The sequence below is a fragment of the Echinops telfairi genome, unplaced genomic scaffold (assembly GCF_000313985.2).
Source record: "Echinops telfairi isolate 266 unplaced genomic scaffold, ASM31398v2 ScPeMD7_7424;HRSCAF=8462, whole genome shotgun sequence".
NCBI lineage: Eukaryota > Metazoa > Chordata > Mammalia > Afrosoricida > Tenrecidae > Echinops > Echinops telfairi.
In genome coordinates this window covers 75,248,979-75,269,247 of record NW_022111324.1, presented here as the reverse complement: position 1 = coordinate 75,269,247, position 20,269 = coordinate 75,248,979, and the positions used below count along the sequence as shown (strand labels likewise).

At 42.1% G+C, this 20,269-nt stretch overlaps 1 protein-coding gene across 2 annotated transcripts; it reads left to right on the top strand.

The window, feature by feature from the left end:
* The first annotated feature begins 524 nt into the window (after positions 1-524).
* SDE2 (SDE2 telomere maintenance homolog) lies at positions 525-17,204 on the top strand. 2 transcript variants are annotated; one of them, XM_045298245.1, is made up of 8 exons: positions 525-685; positions 7,439-7,556; positions 8,532-8,643; positions 8,963-9,132; positions 12,869-12,983; positions 14,605-14,844; positions 14,950-15,217; positions 16,743-17,204. In XM_045298245.1, exons 1-8 carry the CDS (start codon positions 566-568, stop codon positions 16,962-16,964), a joined length of 1,365 nt encoding a protein of 454 aa, XP_045154180.1. In that variant the 5' UTR covers positions 525-565; the 3' UTR covers positions 16,965-17,204. The 2 variants fall into 2 exon arrangements, with proteins under 2 accessions (XP_045154180.1, XP_045154179.1); XM_045298244.1 differs by having other exon boundaries at positions 14,605-15,217.
* Positions 17,205-20,269: the final 3,065 nt, after the last annotated feature.

Here is a 20,269-nt window from a genome sequence, read left to right as displayed (position 1 = left end):
TAGAGGACTTCCCGAGGTCAGCGCCCTGGCCTGAGGAGCACCGGGAGGTGGAGAGGCTCCCCGCCCCCCCCCTCACCCCCCCCAAATCGCGTCAGGGCCTGCAGCTTCTCCCCTCTCACCCCAGGGGGAAGAGCGTCTGAGGCCACAAGTCTCACTACCCCAAAATAGCTACACAGCCGGAAGAACAAGGGCCAAAGCTGGCGGCCCTGGGCGGTGCTTAGTTACGGTGTTATCACTCACAGCCCGGACGCTCCGGGCCCGGCTCGGGCCAGCCTCTTACAGTGGGTCCCCCGAGCCCCGCCCTAGCAACGTCTCCTAGCAACGCCTCGCCCTCGGGCCCGGCAGTCTTATCGGCCTCCGCCAGGCGTTTCCTTCCCCGCCCCCCCCCGCCCCCCCATCAGCGAGCTCGGCGCCCGACTCACGTGACTGGCCCCAGAGGGAGGGACGGAACACGACTGAGACGTAAGGGGAGGGACTCTGGGAGACGCGGTGACGTCAGGAAAACGCGCCATCCTGGTCGTGGCGCCCGGTTTCAGGGCTTCTCCAGGCTCTGAGGCCGGAGGAAATGGCGGAGGCTACGGCGCTCGTGTGGATTCGCGGGCCAGGCTCCGGGTGCAAGGCAGTGCGATGTGGCTCGGCTCGGGGCTCCATCTGGAATTTCCTTCACCGTTACTTCCAAGATCAAGTGAGGATGGGGAAAGAGGCTGAGGAGAGGCAGGCCTGGGTGTGGAGAGCGGGCCCGCCGGGGAGCCCGCTCATCTCTCCGTGGGGGTTTTCAGTGTTTGAGGATTCACTCGTTTGACATGGTTCGACCTGATGGATACTGGGGCCTTCCTTTGCTTTGTGGTAGTGGTGGTTTTGCCCCCTTACAAAAGGAGAGAAAATTCCACTCACAGAGGCAGACCAGACCCAGCCCTCAGACAAGTCCGTTTGGGTCCGTTCCTTCATCGCAGTGACGCAGTTGGAGAAAGGACCTTTAAGGTTCATGTCTTTACTTTCATACCATGATTCTGTCGCTTGCATTTTGCCGACTAGCCACACAGCTGTTAGCGTCAACCTAGGGAAGTACTCTAGCCAGGTCCAAGCTAACGGATGGTCGGAGCAGGAAACGAAATCTTGTGGTCACTGATCTCGAGGCCAAGGACTCACACATATGTTCAGGGCATGAATTCTTCGGGCCGACATTTCGATGTTGTCACCAATCATTTGATTTCATTTGGCCATGCACATTTCTTTACTATCAACATTTCTCGTAATGAAGAACATGTCATTTTGGCCTCACTCTGGATCAGTAGGTTTGAAAAATTCAAAATGTAAAAACTTACCAAGAACTTACAGAGTTACCCGTGTGGTCGGTCTTACAGGATTCTCAAAACCAAACAAGTTTCTTTTTGGTTTTGTTTTGATTTTTACCATTTTGATCATATCTTTAACTCTAAATTTGGTGCTTGAGTATACTCCTGTTTCTTTATAACCACACCTCTTTGTTGCTTAGAGGCTATTTCCTTAGTTATTTATAAACTTATCAAATGTTATTACTAGTACAACCTAACCAACCTTTTGTAGGACTTGGATTGCTTAGGTGAAGAATGCTTTCTCATTTTTCTTCCTACACTGCAATCCTGTCTACAGACTGTTAGCAGAACCTGTTTGGCCATTTGAATGGGGAAATATTTTCCAAGAAAGTCAGACTTTAATATCTCTGGAAATAACTCTTAGAAGGGCATTTTTCAAACCTGACAGTTGATCCAGAGTGAGGCTCTTAATTTTGAGAAATGTTGGTTATAAGATTTGTAAAATGAATACATAGGTAAATGAGTGGATTTAGTTAGGCACCTGAGGAACATGAATAGAAATGTAAAACACTAGGGCATTTGATGAGATACTGGAGTGAAGAAAAATAGTTAAAATAGTTAAGTTCCCAACTCTGCTTTTTAGAACAGAACTGTTATGTGATAAAATTAGAGTGAGCTTCCACTGCAAAGGAAAGTTCTGCCCCCTCTGTTCAGTAGAATGATACAGTAGACACAAGGGTAATATCCGTTGCCAATGATTCCGTTAGAGGCCCTCCAGTACAGAGTAGAACTCCGTAGGATTATTGAGATTGTAAGTTGTTTTTTTTAAAACATTTTATTAGGGGCTCATACAACTGTTATCGCAAGAGATTGTAAGTTTTTATAGGCACAGACAGCTTCATCTTTTTCTCTCAGAGCAGCTGGTGGGTTGAATTGCCAGCCTTGTGATTTACAGCCTGCTGTTTAACCCCTCTGCCGCCAGAGCTTTCCCAAGAACATAGTGTGATGGTGAAATGTTAGAAGGACCTTGAGATCACACTGCCTTCTCACTGAGAACCCTTGGTCTTAGGCTATAAAAAATGTTGCTGTTTGAAATAACTGCATTAAGAATGAAATTCCCCATTCTTGCTGTGAGGAGCTAAACCTCTTGGATTCAGGGAAGCACTCATGATTTCTAGCCCGGGCTTCAAGTTTAAGAGGGTGTCTGATGAACAGAACGATTCTACTTGGTAGTTTCCAAGGCAACACAAGCCTGGATCCACTTCACAGTGTCTAGGCCTGATTGCGCCCCCTGTACACATGGCCTTCTGGTTGATCCTAACACACTGCTTTGTTTACATTTTACCCAGACTTCATTCTTGCCCCTATCTTGCAGTAACTTTATTGTGTTGGTGAGACACCTTGTTATTCGTCTGGTATAGAGCACTCCTTCGTTGCAGTGTGCCAATACATTTATCTTTATTGGTCCTCATGGCTTAATGATTACCAGTTGAGCTACTAACAGCAAGGTCAGCAGTTTCAAACCTCCAGCTGCTCTGAGGGAGAGAGACGAGGCTTTCTACTGTAAAGAGTTAGTCTGCTTCACTCACAGGGCTAGTTCTACCCTGTCCTATAGGATTGCTATGCGTTCGCATCAAATCGATAGTGAGCTAATAAATTTGACTTGATTAGACTATGGCCTGTCTGCAGTCTTGGGTTAGTTGGCCTGGGACATGTCTCAAGTGCTTTATAATTCACAAATGGTTAAAGCAGTTAAATTGCTTTTCATTGATCTTTTTCCCCCCCCTAATAATGATTATTAATGGAACCCTGATGGTTTAGTGGTTAGGCCTCGGGCTGTGATCCTCATGGTTGGCAGTTCAAAACCACTTCTTGGGAGAAAGACTGAACTTTCTCTATTCCTGTAAACTGTTGATTCTCAACCTTCCTAATGCCATGAACCTTTAATGCAGTTCATCGTGTTGTGACCCCCAACCATAAAATTATTTTTGTTGCTATTTCATCACTGTAATTTTGCTACTGTTATGAATCGGGCAACCACTGTGAAAGGGTCGTTCGACCCCTCAAAGGGGTCGCAATCCGCAGGTTGAGAACCACTGCTATAAACAGTTAACAGTCTTGGAAACCCACAGGGAATCACCATGAGTCAGCATTGAATTGACAGTCAGTGAGCTTGGTTTGATACTAAGTTATTATGTCGTTATTGAATGGTTAGATAGATGATAATCATTTAGGAGACCTGGTGGCACCATCAGGGCAGTGTTGGACAGTTAACCTCAGTGTCAGCAGTTCAAACCCACCGGCTACTCTGCAGGAGAGAGGTTAGGTTATCTGCTCCTATAAGTATTTACAGCCTCTGAAAATCACTATGAGTAGGAATTGATAGCACTGGGTGGGTAGTCACTATTAATTGACAAGAGTCTTAATCAGAAAAGAAAAAACACCTGTTGCCCTTGAGTCGATTCCAACTCAAAGACGCTGTGGGGCACAGTAGAACTGTTGCTTAGGGTTTCCATGGCTGTAAATCCTTTTGAATCCTCATTGCCACATCTGTCTTCTACAGAATAGTTGATGGGCTCAAACCACTGGTCTTTTGGCGAGCAGCCAAGAACCACCAGGGCTCTCTAAATCTGGCACCTGCCTCCCTACTACTGCTATCGAGTGGATTCTGACTCATAGCAACCCTGGAGGGCAGAACAGAATTGTTCTGTAACGTTTCTAAAACAGTAAATCTTCAAGGGAGCAGATCTCCTTGTCTTTCTCCCAGGGAACAGCTGGTGAGTTTGAACCCATGGTCTTCTGGTTAGCCGTTCAATGCTTAACTGTTGTGTTCCTTTAACCTGGCACGGTAGTTGGTGCTAATTAGTATTTGTAATACTAGTAAATGAATAGATGATTCCCTTTCAAATAGTTGTGTGGTATAGTTCAGGACTTATTTTTCATACTTTGGCTTCAAAAAGATACCAGTAACACATTTTTCCTTCTCTCTTTGATTTTGATATTGTAGGTTAAATTGTGTACTTCCTGAGTTCTCTATAACTTTGAAGAATACTCCTGTGTTGTGTTATTTCACAACAGCATGATCTTGTTTAGAAAGAATCATACTTTTTTTCTTTTTATCATTGGATAAATATATTCAGAGTGGGTTTTGGGGTGCTATAGCTTCTGCAGTGATTGGCTGTAAGCTTGGGGAAGGTAGTAGAAAAGACAGGTGCTGGCTGCTAGATGGTCCTGAAAATATTAAAGCTTTTATAGAGTTGCTATGAATTGAAATTGGCTAGTTGACAACGGGTCTGGTTTGATATTGGGGTGTTAAAAATTCTACCATTGTCTCCTCTTTTCCCCCCATTGTTGTCTCCTCTTCAAGATTTATATCATCAGGGTTTTTTAAAATCATTTTATTGGGGGCTCTTATAACAATCCATACATCAGTTGTATCAAATATATTTGTACATATGTTGCCATCATCATTTTCAAAACATTTTCTTTCTACTTGAGCCCTTGATATCAGCTCCTCTTTTTTCTTTCCCTCCCTTCCCCTCCCACCCTTTGTGAACCCCCCCAATATATTATAAATTATTATTATTTTCATATCTTATACCGCCTGTTGTCTCCCTTTGCCCATGTTTCTGTTGTTTGTCCCCTTGGGGGGGTGGTTATACGGCAATCATTGCAGTCAGTTCCCTGTTTCTCCCCCTTCTACCCTCACCTCCCCCTACTCTCATGATGTCACTACTCCCATTACTGTACTTGAAGGGTTTATCTGTCCTGTTTCGGTCTAGCCAGATTTGTAAGGTAGAACTGGGGTCATGATAGTGGGGTGAGGAGGAAGCAGTAAAGAGCTAGAGGAATGTTGTTTGTTTTGTCGGTGCTATGCTGCACTCTGGCTGACTCGTTCCTTCCTTGTGACCCTTCTGTGAGGGGATATTCAGTTGTCTACAAGTTGTCTACAAATGGGGTTTCGGTTTCCAACCCCGTTTGCATAGATGTATTTGCTTGTTTGGGGTCTTCTGATGCCTGATATCTGATGCCATTGATACATCATGATCACACAGGCTGGTGTGCTTTTTCCATGTGGGTTTTGTTGCTTCCCAGCTAGATGGCTGCTTGTTTAACTTCAAGTCTTTAAGACCCCGGACGCTATATCTTGTAATAGCTGGGCACCATCTGCTTCCCTCACCACATTTGCTTATGCACCCATTTTGTCTTCAGTGATCATGTTGGAAAGGTTAGCATTACAGAATCCCAAGTTATTAGAACAAAATGTTCTTGCATTGAGGGAGTACTTGAGAGACCTAATGCCTTAATATTTAATGTTAGAATAAATGTACATAGACCTATATCCCTATTGCTATATATTAATTACATGTGTACGTGCCTGTATTTACGCCTCTATAAATGTCTTTTGTTTCCTAATTCATTCCTCTATTTCTTTTTACTTTACTCCTGTCCCACTATCATGTTTGACCTTCATTCGGCTTTCAGTACTGTCTCTCGGCTACATTGCACTTGATCAAACCCCACCAGGCATCCTACGCCCTCCTCGAAATTGATTTTAGATCTCTTGTTCTCTTGTCCCTGAATGTGTTGGCTACTCCCACCTCCTCCTCTCCCATGTCCCCCCAGAGCCTTTGACCCCGTTATTTTCTCCTCTGGATTGTTTATCCTGCCTATCTTATATGGATAGACAAGAAAAAAAGGAGGGGGGGGGGACCTATAAATAGTTCCAGATCTGTCTGCTGACCCTTATGAATGTTTTCTAATTGGGTCTGGTGAAGTGCCACGCCCTGTCCACCGATTCCGAACTGTTTTTGGGATTTCTCAGGGGACTTAATTGCTTTGCTCCCCTTGCTGCTCTGTTGCACTCCCTTCGCGTTTTGCTCCAGTAAGGGGGGGGGGGGGGGGGGGCTAGTCAGCCTGAGCACAATTCCCGCAATGTCTCCAGCGCTGTCCCTGGCAGCGCTGTCTTCTTAGTTTTAAACTTGAAGCTCACTCATGATACTCGGCTTCATTCTGCCTGTTTGAAAAAGAGAAAGTGGGACCTGCAGTTAACCAGATCTGAGCCCTGAGCAGTTTTCTCCCTTGATTCCTACCCCAGAGACGGAAGGTTTTTATATACATCCTGACTAGATGACTGACACCCAGAACATAGCATATGAGGTGACTTTCCTTTAAGTAGTTCTTATCTTCAAATCAACCAAGTATTAATTGAATACACGGTATCTGTTCATAGCTGGTGGTGACAATAAAAATAAACTAAGTCCCATCCTACCGGAAATTTGTTTTTGTCTCATAAAAAACTCTTTAAAAAATTTTTTATTAAAAGATCATTTTATTGGGGAATCTTACACTTGTTACAATCCATACATTGATTGCAACAGGTACATATGTTTGTACATATGTTGCCTTCATTCATTTTTAGACATTTACTTTCTATTGAGTCCTTGGTATTAGCTCCTCTTTTTTTTTTAAATCATTTTATTGGGGGGCTCATACAACTCTTATCACAATCCATTCATCCATCCATTGTGTTGAGCACATTTGTACATTTGTTGCCATCATTATTCTCAAAACATTTGCTTTCTACTTGAGCCCTTGACATCAGCACCTCTTTTTTTTCCCTCCCTCTGCCCCACCCTCATAACCCCTTGATAGATTATAAATTATAATATCTTAACACTGACCGCTGTCTCCTTCCGCCATGTTTTCTGTTGTTCTTCCCCCTGGAGGGGGGTATATGGTTATGTGTCGACCATTGCAATTGGCTCCCCTTTTCCTCCTTCCTCTCCCCTCTTTCCCCTACCCTTCTGGTACCACCATTCCCACTCCTGTTCCTGGATTCTCTGTGTAGTGAGTCCCCATCTCTTCTATACCTGTGTACGTATTCCGGTCTAGTTTGAATTGAGAAGCAGCACGATGTCATGATAATGGGGATGAGGAAGCCTCAAGGAACCAGAGGAATATTGTGTTTCATCGGTGCTTTATTGCACCCTGGTTGACTCATCTCTTCCCTGTGGCCCCTCTCTGTGGGGATTGTTAACTTGTCTACAGATGGGCTTTGGGTTTCTGCTTCACCCCCCTCGTTCTGAACTATATGTTTTTGTTTGTGAAAAAAAAATTTTTTTAATCAAATTCGTTTCTAGGTTGTTCCAGTGGAATACTTCTTTGTGAAATGCAATGGAGCACTTGTTGACATCAATGATGCCGTGCAGGATGGAGCTGTTTATAGTCTGGAACCCAGACTTTGTGGTGGAAAAGGAGGTAGGAAAGAATCCAGACTGCTTAGTTATAACACATCTGTAAACTTTCACCATAGGTTGTTTTTTGTTTTGTTTTTTCACCATAGGTATTTAACTAGCCCCTTTGTCTCGGTAGTATGCCGACCTGATTTGCCCGGTGAAACCCTTTACTTACTCAGTTCATGAGGAGGTGCTACTATACGAGACAGTTTGCATGCTCTCTAGGCACATAGTTCCTAGGTAACCCAGGCTCTAAACCTTAGGGGAAGCTTACATGAGAGCTGGCATTATTTTCTCCAGTTTGATGAAGGGAGAGTTTATAACAGTACTGAAGATGTTGTTTAGTTATTATGTTCCAAAGATGGTCTAAAGTCACCCAGGAAATAGAATAATTTTTAGGTTGGGGCAGATTAAGGTCCTATTGCGTGCATCTAAAAGAGGAAAGAAACCAAAGCTTAAAACTAGAATATGAACATTTCCTTTGATTTCTTCATAGGCAGTAGATCACACACACACCCCTGCACCCTACCCCCCCCCAAGCTTTCCAGATCTGCGGTGATTTATTGGGTTTTCAGAAAGCTGACATCTCAGAATGTAATTGTCCTGCTCTTTGAAATTATCAGTAAAAAGGAAGCATGTTATATCAGCCAGTGACGGCTTGAAAATTGCCTTTCCTTTTAACTTATTGTAAAAATCTTATCGTTTTTCAAGTTCTTAATGGGAATCCTGGTATCTTTGGCTATGAGAATCCATCTTTCCAGTTATAGTATTCAAGAAAGATAAAATGAAGGATAAAAGACATTAGATTTGAACCAAGTTTATCAGTCCTTTTATCTTGGTTTCCTGCATTAGAGCCTTGAACCCCACCTCCTTTTTTTAAAAGTACACGGGAGAGAATTTACCTTTACTCGTGTGCTATAGTACTGTTTTCACAAATTTAGCTTTTACCCGCCTGTGAACACGTCATGGATGGTAGTCTTTAAATGTATTTGCCCAGGTTTTGGTTCTATGCTCCGAGCACTTGGTGCTCAGATTGAGAAGACAACCAATCGAGAAGCTTGCCGGGATCTCAGTGGAAGGCGACTACGGGATGTCAATCATGAAAAAGCGTAAGATCACTCCTTTAGAAGTTTTTTTACAGTAAGTTTTCTATCCATAGTAATCATACACATGATATCCATATCTGAAGTGTAAGTGTTAAATATTCATCCTCTTAATTTATTATTATTGGATTTAATCTTTTCCATAATTTAATAATTATCTTTGGATTTCCATTAATTCTCGTACAACATGCCAGTAATATGGCATGCATTACATTTCTGAGAACCACCACTATATAAGCAAAAGTGCACCGATTCGAATGGGGCTGGATGTTATAAGTGTATAAATCTATGTCTCTTTGGTTATACCTCTTTCCCCCACCCCTAGAATGGCTGAGTGGGTAAAACAACAGGCTGAGCGAGAGGCTGAGAAAGAGCAGAGACGTCTGGAGCGCCTGCAGCGGAAGCTTGTGGAACCCAAGCACTGCTTCTCCAGCCCTGACTACCAACAGCAGTGCCATGAGATGGCCGAGCGCCTGGAGGATTCTGTCCTCAAAGGTGAGAATAAGGGTTCCTTAGTGTTGAGGGAAGCCCTGGTGACATAATGGTTCTACATTGGACTGCTAATTGTAAGACCCCCAGTGTGAAACCACCAGTTGGTCTGTGGGAGAAAGATGGGGTTTCTACTCCTGTGAAGTTAGTCGTGGAAACCCACTGGGATGGTGCTACCCTATCCTATAAGGCCACTATGAGTCAGAATGGACTTACGGACAGTGGAAGTTGGACACCTCTGAGGCCCTTCTGCACTGCACCCAGGAGCACAGTTTGCATGGGTTATAGACATGGTTGAGGTCTTTGAATCAGGTGAACCCTGTGGATCCTGTCCTCATACAGGCACTCTAGACCCACAGAGCACTTGGCATTCATAACCTCTGTATTCTGTGGGCCTGAGCAGCCCGTGTATTTGCTTCCACTTTTAGGGCCTTATTTTAGTGGTTTTTAATGAGAACGATGCACACTAACTTCTTTTTTTTTTTTTTTTTTAGTTTCCAGTGCTTTGTGCTAGGGTATAGTGGGTATAATTGAGAAGGAATCGTTTCCATCAAAAGATTATGATATAACAGAAACAATAAATATATGCAAATGACTAGCACAGATAATGAATTCATTTGGTGAAGGCTCTGTAATGAATCTGTCAGCCTCACCATTACAGATTGAACATTAGTGCTATAATGTCTTCTGCTTTTAAAGTCTGATTTCGACCACTAGGATGGCTAAGATGGAAAAACAACAAAACTACCAAAATAGCAAATGTTGGAGAAGATAAAGGGGAAATTGGACACCTTCTCCATTGCTGTTGGGAACACAAAATAGTACAGCCATTTCCAAAAACAATTGGGTGGTTTCTCATGAAACTAAAAAAAACAAACAACTCAAACTCGAAATACTGTATGACCCAGCACTTCCACTCCTAGTTAGACTAGGTAAGGCAAAAGGTATCCCAGGTCATACATGCACGGGTTTATTCCAAACAAGATATGTTAGGATATTTCTATGAGAAGTGCATGGCTGCAGACTAGTTCCCTCAACACACCGTCTCAGTCTTATTAGGGTATCTTAAATCCAATCAGAACAGTAGTTTCAGAGAGGATCTGTCTGATCCTCTCTGGAGAGGTTAGCTCAGAACATTAGAGTGACAGTCATCTTACAGATTTTCTCCAAGGACACAGGACAATCATGAGGGCTTATTTTGAAGAAATTTTAAAAAAACTGCATTGATGAGGGGAAGGCCAGGAATCGTATTCCAAGGAAGGGATTAGTTTTCACCACTACAGTGTGCCTATTCATTCTTTGTGAGTAACAAGGCTACTCTACAGATATTTTCTTACACCCCTGATATTTGTTCCTACGACGCAAAGAAGATGGAAAGGAACACAATTTGAGTTCATCAAGGATGCTAAAATAGAGGAGGTTTGGGAATGTGTGACTAATTTTTTCCACAAATAATCACCTCCTTTGTTAGGGGATTAAAAGAGCTGTGTGGTGCTCAACTACTGTTACTGAACATTTTGATAAAAGATTCTATAGAAGCCTGGGGGGCAGACAACAGAAAAGTGGGTGAAGGGAGATGTCGGACAGTGTAAAATATGACAAAATAATAGTTTATGAATTATCAAGGGTTCATGAGGGAGGGGGGAACGAGGAGGGAGGGGGGGAAATGAGCTGATGCCAGGGGCTTATGTGGCGAGCAAATGTTTTGAGAATGATAGAGTAACGAAAGTATAAATGTTTTATAAAATTGATGTATGTATGGATTGTGTTGAGTTGTATGAGCCCCCAATAAAATGATTTTAAAAAATTCTATAGAAGAATCCTGATCAAAATGGGGAAATGCAGAACAGAATCCCAAATTCTCATGGATTCCAGACTTTCTGAATCTACGAGAGGTAGAGGAATCCACAAAACTTGCCCTGAGTTCTTTTTTTTTTTTTTTTAATCATTTTATTGGGGGCTTGTACAACTCTTACCAAAATCCATACACACATCCGTTGTGTCAAGCACATTTGTACATTTGTTGCCATCATCATCCTCAAAACATTTGCTTTCTGCTTGACCCCTTGGTATCAGCTCCTCATTTTTTCCCTTCTCTCCCTGCCTCCCCCCATGAAGCTTTGATAATTATAAGTTATTATTATTTTTTTGTGTCTTATACTGTCCGATGTCTCCCTTCACCCACTTTTCTTTTGTCTGTCCCCTAGAGACGGGGTTATATGTAGATCCTTGTAATCGGTTCCCAACCCTGAGTTAATCTTTAAACCTTAAAAATATCCCTTGAAGTCATCTAAATCTGAGTAGTTCGTTAGCTTAACTAGTTTTTGTTGGTTTCTTTGTTTGTAAAGGGTCTGCCTTGAGCATTATTCATTTAAGAATATGAAATCAAATCGACAACAGCAACTGGAAGAAATAGGTAGAAACCTTAAGTGGCAATGAGTTTATTTAATGAGAGAGGTGCAACTCAGAAAAGGAGGGTGGGAATTGTTATACAACAGAAAGAATGTAATCAGTGTCACTAAGTTATGGAAGCAGAAGTGAAAGGTGTTCCTGTAAAATCATAGAAATCCTCACGAACTCAAATAGTAAATTTGAAGCTACTGTTCTTGACATATCCTCCATCCAGGTCTGTACACTTCTGAAGGCATGTTTCTCTTTCTAACCCATCCCCAAAGAATTAGGCGCTCTTCAGTTTGCTCCATCCTCAAATGACAGTTTTAGCACCCTTGAATTTGATAAATCATTTTCCTTTTAAATGTTCTTTTGAGCTTTAGGAAGTGTGAAGGGGTAAGATCAGAGGTCTAGGGTGGATGGGAGAGATTCTCATTTAGTTAAATGTTTTCCTAATCCCTGTGCCCTTCAGGAACATGTGTCAAGTTTACTCTTTTGGAATCCACCAAAACAGTTGCTATAGTCTTTTAAGCTGACCTACCTGCCTTAACCTGGCCCAGTAGATCCTCTTGAAAGCCTCTTTTTTAAAAAAAATTAAGGCCTTTATGAATTACAATTGGACTCCACAACAATGGGATTGCATTAAGAAGGTGTAAGAGTGATTTAACAAGGATTGGGACTACTACTATATTATATCTTGGATAGATACAGAAGCCTACAGATATAGGAACATAGCGTTTAAAAATGGCTATATTACATTATTTTTAGTGATAGGTGTGAAGTATAAAGAGAAACAAATTGTTCTGTGATTGTATTTTGTCTGAATCATATCCTTTTTGTTCTTGGAATGCTGCTGAGCAAAATATTATATCTGTTTATGGAATTGATAAAAACTTAAGTAAATGCAGGACTTTTTTTTTTCTTTTTCTTTTTAATGCAGGACTTTATTTGACACAATCACTCAAAGATGAAGTCAATCTGTGTACGCTATGCTACGAAAGCCACTTTTTGATTGGAACTTATTTTTTTTAAGACAGTCTAACAAGACTGACACATATAATTTATTACTGACAGAATTTGGGAAACACATGCATATATGACCTAGAGCCCTAGTAGAAATGGTTGAATTGGTATAAGTTGTGCTAGATATATTCTGAATGACAATAACAACAACAAAAAAAGAATACTTTAAATCTGTATGCATAGAGATCTATCTTGTATTTTGATACATTAATATCTAGAGCTATTTTATTCCTTTGCAGCTCTGTTTTGCTATCTGTATTGTTTAGTGGTTTTCTTAAATTTAGTCCTGAGAATAGAAACTGAGTTATTAAAATTAAATTTTTGTTAGGTATGCAGGCTGCCTCCAGCAAGATGGTATCAGCTGAAATCTGTGAGAAGCGGAAACGGCCTAACAAATCCACAACAAGCAGGGAAGCCAGTGCACAGAAAAAAAAATGCTTTTGGTAAGTGTGTTTCATTGTCACCCTAATTGACATCAGAGGACTGATAATGAGTTATTTCCTTCTTGTCTATCTGTGCTACAAACCCAATTTTAAGTAGCTTTTAATGGGAACTCAGAAGTGTTCCGGGGGTTGTAGTCTTCCGGTCTCAGGGATGATCAAACTGTACATTGCCATTCATATGTAAAGGTAGAAGGAATGCCTCCCCCTTCAGGTGAAAGAGGCCAGGCTAGTGAATTGCCTCCATGAGTTCCTTTTTGGTGTTGAGCCAACTTTCAAGGACTGCAGGTGGGGACCGGGATGAGGTTGGCTGTGCAGGGTCTTCTCTGGTCTTTCTGCAGGGTGAAGTCATTGAGTCTTGGGTCATTTTGCCAGAACTCTCTTTACCGGTCTGTTCTCTGGTGGCTGTAGCACTTAGCACTTGTGAATGATGAGCATAGCAGACCATGCTTTGTCTTACCCGTTCTGCTAGTTTTCCTCTCCTTCCAGAGTGGTCTTCTGGTAGCCAGCTCAGTTCTCTGCGCCAGGTTCTAGAAAAGTGACAAGTGCAATTAGAGCTTGTTTGCTTGTTGGGAACGTAATTATTGACCAAAGACTCTGTTACTCTGTATGTCCAGCATAGAATTTTGTTTGTTCTTTCTGAAATGGAAGTTAAGTTTTCTTGAGAGATAAGATAATGGTATTTTCAGCTTTTGTTTTTAGGCCAGGTTTATTTAAATACTGAGGTTTACAATAAAATGTGTCCTCTTTGGTTGAACAGTTCTGTGAATTTTGAAAATGTATCATATAGTCATGTGACTAGCACACACTCAAAATACAGAATATTTCCTTAAGTCCCTTGGCCAATCAGACCACCCCCATCTCCTAATCACCACAGATTACTAATGTGATTTTTGTTCCTGTAGCTCAGTATTTGCCAGAATGTCATAGAGCTTTTAGTAGCTTATTCTTTTTTACCAAGTATTTTTGCATGTGTAGATCATAGGTTCCCAAGCTAATTATGTCTACCACCTCTTTTCAGCGGGGACACACACACACACACACACACACACACACTATTCAGCATTCCCTTTGCAATTAAAAATTTGTTCTATAGCCCACTATCTGGGATAAAATGTGGGTGTCTGCCTTTGCAACCCCCCCTGGATTGTTCCAGAGACCTCCAGCAGGGCCGGATTGCTCACTTTGGGAACACTGGTATAGATGTCTTAGTAGTCAGCAGTTCAAAACCACCCGTCGCTCCACAGAGTAAAGAAGGGGCTTCCTTCTCCTGTAAACAGTTACAGTCTTGGAACCTCTCAGGAGGGGTTCTACGCTGTCCTATAGGGTCTCTGAGTCAGAATTGACTTTGTTGGCAGTGAATTTTTTTTTTAAGTAAAATCAGTTTAGTAAATTTAGTCATAACTTTAAAAAAAAGATCCTTCTTGGGTGTTTGGGATGGTTGATTTGTCTCCCTGGTTGTTGTTTTTTTAAACCTTTGTGTATATCTCTGGAATATATTTTTTCAAGCTTTTCCATCTCAAGCTAGCAGATACTTTTAGTCAGTGCGTTTCCTGGACAAACTGTAGCTCTTTCTTCAGTAGACCCTGAACATGGTGTTAAACCTCTCTGTTGTTTCTGTCAGGTTGGGCGTGGACGGACTAGAGAATGTAGAGGGTGCCAGTTCTGAGAGCTCAGATGATGACGGTGATGGAGCACCTGGTACTTCAGGAATGAGCTGTCAGGCTCCCCAGATTGGCCGTGGTGGTGGTGTGGTGGCAGCCGAATTCCCCAGCGGTTGTCAGAGACCTGGAGTATTGAGTCTAGACCCTGGATCACTAGAACAACTGCAGAAAAACTCCATCAGTGACTCTGAGGAAGATACATCTGGAGATTCATGTGCTACACTGGGGGAAACCTCTCCAGAGGAGCAGGCCAAAAGGAAGGTGGCTGGGCACACCACGGTGATCCAGGGGGACTACGAAGATACATCTGGAGATTCATGTGCTACACTGGGGGAAACCTCTCCAGAGGAGCAGGCCAAAAGGAAGGTGGCTGGGCACACCACGGTGATCCAGGGGGACGAGGAGGCCGAGAGTGAAGAACCCAGAGAGAAGGAAGCAGCTGGGGTGAGACTGCCCGAAGAGGCAAAGACAGAAGAAAGGACTGATGGAGAAAGAGCTGCCGTGGTAGCATCTGGGCACAAAAATGAAGGCCTTCCTTGTGCCAGGCTAGAGGAAGGCCAGCCAGGACACACAGTAAGTCGCTCTGCAGTAGGTGTGTAGAGCCATTAAGTCATTCAAATGAAAATGTGCTTTTTCCCATCAGCTGGTTAGTGGACCGGCTTTAAGGAGTACAGATGATGGGCAGCTTGTCCACGCCCCTCCCCCATCCTTAGATTTTAAAATATTTTATTAGCTCCAAATCTTACTGTTTTGCCAGTAGCTGCTAGTGCCTTTGGTTCCGAAGTTCATCCATTTCAAGACACGTGTTTTCACATATCAGTGTCTAGAATTGGGTGTGCTTCAATGTCACGTGATAGCTAATTGACATTGTTTTGTAAACCTAGTGCCAGTGAGATGCAATTTGAGCAGTGGTTAGCAGCACATAAATTGCTTTTCAGCATAGATAAAACCTGAATTACTTGATGTCTTTTGAACAGAAAGCCTATCATTTAACTCCGACCTTCTCTGCCTCTAGTGCAAAAACAGGAATGAAGAGGGTTGCCTTACTTAGGGAGGCTTGAGACTTGGGTTTTCTTCATACCATTTCTGAAGTTCTAAATGTGTTATGTAATTTAAAGAACCTTCTCTACAGTCTGTTCATATATTAGGGTAAGTCAAAAAGTATGGCTACTTGGGTTCCAATTCATATATGCATGGGACTTTTCTAAACACTTGTCATGGTCTCATTAGGGTGCTTTCCCAAAGTCCGTTCAAACAGTGGCTTTCAAGAGGACCAGTTAAATTCAAGGCAGAGGTCAGCCTAGCTTAAGGTTACTGTTTTTAGGGTACCAAGGGAGTCACCTTGGTAGATTTTTTTGTGTTTGTAATCTTGATAGATTTTTTTTTTCAAAAAGACATGGGATGATGATGATGGTGGTATATTATGGGAAAGTTTCGAGAAAATGGCAAGCTTCATTGGTGAGAAAAAGGCCAGGAAACTTGAGCCAAGAATTTTTTTTTCCTGTCATGACAATCGCTGTCTCATAAAAATTTTGTTAGGGAACCTTCCCCATCCATTCTGCAGTCCTGCTATTGCCCCTTCAGACTTCTTTTTGTTCCCATTCAAAGAAACATGATTTGAGTCCCTTTAGGATGCTCAGACTCCCATTCTGACAAAGAGCACAAAATTATTTGGGAAGAATTAGAGCACTGAAAGCATCTTCCGAAGGTCCAGACCTTACTGAAGGATGTACCGAGAAACCATAGCTTCACATTTTGACATTTGAGTTAATAAAGAGGTCTGTGATTTTGTGGCAGTACTTTTTGACGTACTCTGTAGATGAAAGGTTAGTGTTTACTTATATATATTGAGAAGGCATGAGGTGTAAGAGATGACACATTTTTAAAGTCCTTTAAAGGTAGAATATAGCTAGCAGCTAAAGCCTGCAAGGTGGATTGACGCAGTGACTGCGATAAGGGGCTCACAGAGCAGTGATTGTGAAGATGGTGGCAGGACCAGGCAGTGTTTCCTTTTATGTGAATCGGAACTGATTCAATGGTACTAAATGCCACCTTCGTTGGAAAAGTACGTGCTAATTATTTTCTTTGTCCCCCTCAGGGTATTGGGCAGCGCGCTGTAGATTTACTGGCATTCGACTCTGTTGCGGAATTCGAGTTGCTAGGTTTGGATCAGCTCAAGTCTGAACTTACGGCTCTGGGACTGAAATGCGGGGGCACTTTGCAGGAACGGGCTGCAAGGCTCTTCTCTGTCAGGGGACTGGCGAGGGAGCAGATTGACCCAGCTTTATTTGCCAAGCCTTTGAAAGGAAAGAAGAAATGAATTTCATCAGAGTTGAATTCCTATTTCTTGTCATGTGTAGCACTTTATACCTGCATAATGCTGACTCTTGGACATTTTTTCTGTTGATATTAAAAGTTAACTTTTAATCAATTTTAGTTATCCTTTTTCTTTATTACATTTATAGACTCGATCTGTGAGACCATTGGGATCTGAAGCTTTCTTTGTGGAAAATGTTTTGATAATACATTCAATTCAATAAATAATACTTTATATCCATAATTTTTGTTTCTTCTATCATTAAACAAGCTTTGATTTTTTTTTAAGACATTGCTCCTTGTCTTGGTTATCTAGTGCTGCTAAAATAAAAATACCACAAGTAAATGGCTGTAACAAACAAATATATTCTTCCATGGTTAGGAGACTAAAAGTCCAAATTCAGAGCACCACGTGTAGAGGAGGCTTTCTTCTTATCTAGGTTCTAGGGAAAGGTCCTTGTCTGTTCACATGTTGTCTGGCAAGTCTTGGAGGTCTGTGTGTGTGGGCATTAATCTTCCTCTGGTCTAGGAGAGTCTCAGTTCAGGGACTCGATCCAAAATACGTACTTTGCTCCCCAGTCTAGTGGTAATGAAGTCCCTCTGCTTGCTTCTCCTTTTATCTCTTGTAAGTTCGAAGGTGATGTAGGCAGGGCTGTGACCTGAGTAAGGATGTTGTATCCCAACCTACTCTCCTTAGAACTGATGAATTGACCACATCATGAGCATGATCGCATCATCACATAACTACCCAATTACATCATCATATAACTGCCAAATCTCTGCGAATCATGGACCAGACAAGTTTTGACACATGTTTGGGGAGACAATTCAGTCATTACAAGCCTTTTTTCTTAGTTATCAGATTACTCAAAGGAATCCCTTATCCTTTTAATGTCTGTAGGATCTGTCACGATAACCACCTTTTTATTCTATATAAGACATTTTTGTTCTCCATCAATCTAGCTAGGGAGGTTATCAGTAAAAAAAACTCCCTCAGTTGCCAAGACTTCACATGTCATACAAATAGTTCAATTATATCAAGAAAAATTTAGAAAAAATTATACAATCGCAATCCTAGAACATTTTGCTCTTGTACTCGTAATTTTTTTTTAATTGTGGCAAAAACACACATATTCTTCAACTTTTACATGTATAATTTAGTGTCCTTGGTTATATTCTTTGTGTTGTACAACCATTGTTGATAGACTTTTTTTTTAATCATGCTCCCACCATTAACATAAACTCAATACCCCCCCCTAAGCATAAACAACTCCTCCACCCATGGGAACCATCGATCCGGTTTGGTTTCTTCTTTTTTTTTTTTAGTGGTTTTCATGATACATTCACAGATTCTACGCCAATATTTAAATTGCTTTGAAAAAGTTGTTTGCTCCCCAAATCGCCCCCTCTCCACTGCCCCACGTCCCTGTAGACCATTGCGTGAGTTAGTGTCTGCATCCGTGCCTGTGCTTTGCCAATTGGGAAACCCAATAGAAACGAAAAACAGCAAGAAGAAAATAATACAAAAATTAGCAGAGACCACCAATATTTAAAAAGCCAGAGAAGTTTCTGTCATGGAACAAGAAAAATAATAGCCTATAGAGCAAATTTTAGATTTGGGTCAGGAGGGAGATAAACTGACCAAGTATATTAAGCCATGGTTCGATCCACCATAACCAAGTTTACAATAATCTGTCTGATAATAAAGCTTTTGAAATCCCTCGCCTGTGATAGAGCTCTGCCAGGGGCTTATTCTGACTAGATACCCTGCAGATGGTCTTTGGGGCTCCCACTGTCCTCCATTGCCTCCTACAAATTGGGTGTTCACAGTTTAAGCTCTGATACTTTCCCTTCCTCATATCTGGATTTGTCATCGTTGGATCACCCAGGTTGGTGTGCTTCTTCCATGTGGACTTAGTTGACTCCTCACTTAGATGGCTGCTTGTTTGAATACAAGCCTTGAAGACCCCAGCCACTATTCCAATTGATGGCTGGGCACCATCTGCTTTCTTAACTACCCTTTGCCATAGCACCCGTATCTTCAGTGATCTCTTCATGAAGGCCAGTATCAAGCAGGGCCATGTTTAAGAACTGTTTGGGGGTTGGGGCTAGAATTAAGTGGGAACTCAGTCCACCTGCGTGTCAATGGATTAGGAATGACTGGTTTACTTTGGCGGTGATAAGACAAAAACAAAAGCCACCAACAAAGGCAGAAAAACGTCATAGAAACGAAATAGAAAAGCTCAATCCTCCTGGGGTCTAAGACGATTATGTTGATATCAATAATTTATCCAGTAACAATTTAAGATACTATTGATATGAGGAGTTTATATAACTATAGTCCAACTACAAACTGCAATCCATGAGTTACTGCTTTAAGCAGATTGATTTCTTAATTGTTCGAGCTCTGTTTACACTGAGCATGAGGATTGGTGCTAGGGGAAAATTTCCTGTATCATTTCTTACAGTGCACATCCCTATCAGATGATTACCTGTCACATTAATGCAAAGGGAGCATTGAGGTACTAAATATATGGTGATTATGGGTCACCTTTCATTAGATACCCACTAAGCCAGGAGTCCCACCCACAGCCTTGGGGTGGCCACCCTTTGCTTCCTCTCCCATCAGAGTATTTCAGTTCTAAATCCAAGGGTACAGATAGTTTCGAGGTAGGGACAAGTTAGCTCAGTGGGGTTTCCACATTGAGTCCTATGTAGCCCTTGGGGAATGAATGCTATGTTACCTGTATGGTTAGTGTCTAAGGTCATATTGCTGAATCCATGGTGTGATCCACCGAGGGTTAGGTAGAAATATATTCATAGTGTCTACCCAGGAACATAAAATCGGGTTTATTCTCCCCTTAGGGTCCCTGAAATTATTGTTGTTCAGCATCTCTTCCCAATGTGAGGTTGCTCCTCCCCATTTACTCACCAGACTCACCAACAGAAACATCAGTGCTTCCTCTGAAATGTAGCTGCTCCCCGCCCCTGGCCTGAACTTGCTTCTCCAGTAAGGCTCTCCTCTCATTGCGTGGAGGGCGGGTGGTCTGTCACAGCCGTGTCTCAGTGTCGCACAGCATCAAGGGGATGGTCATCTCCCTTTCCCCCCTTCTCGAAGGAGTGACCTCAGCCCATGTGAGGTCTCCTCTTTCAGGATGATTCTGATGAAGTGCACATAAGGGTGGTGCTGTATGGTCCGTGGCCAGGAGGTAGCCTTTCTACATTATTCTTTAGGAGTCTCTAAGATTTGATTGGTTGGTGTTTCTCCTTATAGTAGTGGGCTCACACAATATTTGTCCTTTTGTGATC